A 4094-nucleotide genomic window follows, 5' to 3' on the forward strand; every position below is an offset into this window, starting at 1 on the left:
ATCTCCACTCCCCTGAAAAAAAAACCAAATTGTTTTAGAGAAACAAACAGCTTTTATGGAGCCAGCATGCATCACAACAAAGCTGATTTCTTTCCTTTAGGAGTTAAAAATATAGGGTGCAATCTTTTTTAATTAAAAATAATAATCCAGAACTCTTCTTGTAGGAACTTATGGTATCCTTCCCAGGAGGTAATTGGTGGTCATAAGCTGACTACAAAGTGGTGCAAAAGTCATTGTTATTCTATTTTGTCATAATGAAAACACACTCACTGAGTTATTTTTAAAAAGAAGAAGAGAAGATCTAGTCGTTCTTCATCCCAGAGGACGGGGGGCTTATTGCACAGATGGGCAAGACCGAGAGGGAAGCACAGCGGCATGGTCCCTGAGACGACGGCACGGGGAGGCGGAGGTGCCAACTGCTATATAGAGTTGCCAGCTCCGGGTTGGGAAATACCTGGAGATTTGGGGGGCAGAGCCTGAGGAGGTCAGGTTTTGGGGAGGGACTTCAATCCCATAGAGTCCAATTGCCAAAGCGGCCATTTTCTCCAGGGGAACTGATCTCTATTGGCTGGAGCTCAGTTGTAATAGTGGGAGGCCTCCAGCCACCACCTGGAGGTTGTAGGAAAGAAGCACCACTTTGCACGCTGAATTACTGAAATCTGACACAGCAGCCAATCACAAACTTCTTATCCAAATAATATAACCTTAACAACAGTTTAAAAGGTTACCATTTATCAGTGCGAATGAACAACAGGTAATACAATGATGCACTTCTCACAATAAAGCATGCAGCCATCCATAAAGTATAATATCCACAACTCAAAGTAAGTATAAGCTCTGTATGTGGTACATCCTTCATGCATCCTCTCCCCAGGGATATCCATCATGGATATTCCTGGTGGGGGAGGATGTATGAAGGATGTACCACATATAGAGCTTAAGTGGACATTATAATACTGGGAAGATACTGGATAAGGAGCTGAAGAAGAATCGAAGAACTGAAACGGCCATTTGGCTTGCTGTTTCACTGACTTGGAGGTCGGGTGACTCACTCATCTCCCTGTGGAAGAAATTCAGATACGTGCTTTTTGAGCATATATATAGGAGAGACTACAAATCATCAAATTTTTGTTATACTTACTTTGAGTTGTGGACATTACACTTTATGGATGGCTGCATGCTTTACTGTGAGAAGTACATCAGTGTATATTACCTGTTGCTCATTTGCATTGATAAATGGTAACCTCTTAAACTGTTGTTAAGGTTATATTAGGAGCCCCGTGGCACAGAGTGGTAAGCTGCAGTCCTGCAGTCCAAGCTCTGCTCACGACCTGAGTACGATCCCGACGGAAGTCGATTTCAGGTCGCCGGCCCAAGGTTGGCTCAGCCTTCCATCCTTCCGAGGTCGGTCAAATGAGTCCCCAGCTTGCTGGGGGTAAAGGGAAGATGATGGGGAAGGCACTGGCCAACCACCCCGCAAACAAAGTCTGCCTAGGAAACGTCGGGATGTGAGGTCACCTCATGGGTCGGGTATGACCCGGTGATTGCACAGGGGACCCTTGACCTTTTGAAGGTTACATTATTTGGATAAGAAGTTTTTTTATTTGGAGAAGAAGTTTGTGACTGGCTGCTGCGTTGGATTTCAGCCGCCGCCTGGAGGTTGGCAACCCCGCTGCTAGACGAGGGACTCATACATTTGGATAAGAAGTTATATTATTTGGATAGGAAGTTATGTTATTTGGAGGAGAAGTTGGTGACTGGCTGCTGCGTGGGATTTCAGTAACCGCCTGGAGGTTGGCCACCCCGCTGCTAGACGAGGGACTCGCACATCTGGAGAAGAAGTTATATTCTTTGGATAGGAAGTTATGTTATTTGGAGGAGAAGTTGGTGACTGGCTGCTGCGTGGGATTTCAGTAACCGCCTGGAGGTTGGCCACCCCGCTGCTAGACGAGGGACTCGCACATCTGGAGAAGAAGTTATATTCTTTGGATAGGAAGTTATGTGATTTGGAGGAGAAGTCTGTGGCCGGCTGCTGCGTGGGATTTGGGCAGCCGCCTGTCGGTTGGCTGCTAGACGAGGGACTCGCACACGGGCACCGAGTCCGAGTCCTGGCTGTGCATGGAGCTCAAGCCCGTGTCGGAGTCCTCGTCGTTCTCCGCGCAGCCTTTGCCCAAGCCGCGGGCGGCCGGCTCCCCCCAGCCCTGCGGGGCCACGGGGGCCGGCTCCGGGAGGCCGCCCTCCCCGGGCGTCGGCGGCGGGGGGTCCAGGGCCGGGGCGGCGTCCCCCTCCGGCTGGGCCTCGGGGTCCGGCAGGGCGTCGAGGAGGCTGCGCAGCTCGCGCTGGCGGGCGTCGCGGGCGCGGCGGGCGCGGTGCAGCTGGCCCTGGGCGGCGTCCAGGTCGGTGGCGAGGCGCAGGCCGATGTAGAGGCTGGCGCTGAGCTGCGTGCGGACGCGCTCCAGCTCCGCGTGCGCCTCGCCGCCGGGGCCCGACAGCTCGGTGGTGGCGCAGTCCGCCTCGGCCGCGCCGGAGCCCCGGGCGGCCTCCAGCTCGCGGCGCCGCCGCTCCATCCAGCGCTCGTTCAGCTCCCGCTGCAGCTCGCCGGCCAGCCGCTCCAGCAGCGCCTCCTGGCGGCCGCACTGCTCCTGCAGCGCCGCCAGCTGCTCGCACTGCCGCCCGTACTCCGCCGCCGCCTCCTCCTGCGCGTCCTCGCCGCCCTCCTCGTCCTCCTCCGCCTCCGCCTCGCCGCCGACCAAGTAGGTGTCCTGCACGTAGTTGGCGCCGTGGCGCCGCACGCGCTCCAGGTGGACCTGGGCCTCGCGGCGCTCGATCTCGCGGTCCAGCTCGCCCAGGCGCTGCAGCTGCTGCCGGAGGGTGTGGTCCTGCGAGAGGACGAGGTGCACCAGCGTCTCCATCCTCTCCTTGGCCTCCTCGGGGGGCGGCGGCGGCGGCGGGGGCTGCGGCGGGGGCGGCGGCGGCGGGGCCCCGCGGCGCTTGTTGAGCCTGGCCAGCTTGCGGAAGGCCTTGCGCACCACGCGGCGCTGCCGCTCCCGGCTCAGCGCCGGGCCGCCGGCCGCGGGCCCCCGTCGGGCGGCGGGGCTCTCCCTGCTGGCCACCACCCGCGCCTCGGCGCTGCGCGGGCCGGCGTTGGGCAGGGACGCCTCGCTGCGCACCAGCACGAAGCGCACGTTCCCGCGCTCGGCCCCCCAGGCGGCCCAGAGGCGCAGCAGCTTGGTCCTGGGGGGCAGGGTCCGCTCGAAGCCCCGCCACTTCTCCACCAGGCAGTAGGACCGCGCCGGGCCCGACAGCAGCCCCCCGCCGCACTCGTGCAGCGAGGCCGGCGGCGGCGGCGCCTCCTCCCCGCCGGGCCCCGGCCGCCGCCGCCGCCCCTTGCTGTCCTCCAGCAGCGCCCGCACCACATCCGAGCAGGTGGTGCGCCGCGAGAGCCCCGAGACCAGCTTCTCCTCCTGGCAGATCCACACCGAGATCCTCCCGTCCTCCGGCTCCATCAGGGCGGGGCGGCCCCGCGGCGGCTCCCGGCGGGCGGCGGGTCCCCCATAGGGGCGCTCAGGGGAGGCGCTCGGCCGCCCCGGCTGCGCTCCCTCCCGACGGGAGACCCGGGGAACCGCCGAGCGCGCAGCTCCGCCTCCTCCCGCTGCGCGCGCTCCAGCCGGCTCTGTCCCAGGCTGCCTTGGCTCTGACACTACCCTCGCTCGGCTGCCGCCTTGTCCTGCCCTGTCACGTGGGTTGCCCTAACACTAACACACACACGCACACACGCACACACTTTCTCGCCTGGGCCGTTTGATCCGAGTCCGTCTCCCCCACGACCCCCCCTTACCCTCCTTTGGCCAACCCCCTTGTCCTCCAAGAAGTTTGCAAAGCTGAACCCCTCGATCGGATTGATCCCCCAAAGCCTGGGAGGGCTTTTGTAATGGGTTGGGGAAACCCTCCCAGGGAAGGCTTTCCTGGTCACCCCCGACCCCCCCCCCGGAAAGTAGGTGGGAGACCAAACTTCAAAGAAAGCGACCAAAACCAGTGAATTTTTTTTTCTTTCGTTTCCATAAAATCTCCAGCCCTGTAATTAAGGGTTTGTG

At 59.9% G+C, this 4094-nt stretch overlaps 1 protein-coding gene across 1 annotated transcript; it reads right to left on the bottom strand.

Annotated features, from left to right (window-relative positions):
- Nucleotides 1-2069: 2069 nt before the first annotated feature.
- On the bottom strand, nucleotides 2070-3506 carry RASSF10 (Ras association domain family member 10). The gene has a single exon (XM_056852113.1). It carries the CDS (start codon nucleotides 3504-3506, stop codon nucleotides 2070-2072), a length of 1437 nt encoding a protein of 478 aa, XP_056708091.1.
- Between the last annotated feature and the right edge of the window lie 588 nt (nucleotides 3507-4094).

The sequence above is a fragment of the Euleptes europaea genome, chromosome 6, assembly GCF_029931775.1.
Source record: "Euleptes europaea isolate rEulEur1 chromosome 6, rEulEur1.hap1, whole genome shotgun sequence".
Lineage (NCBI taxonomy): Eukaryota > Metazoa > Chordata > Lepidosauria > Squamata > Sphaerodactylidae > Euleptes > Euleptes europaea.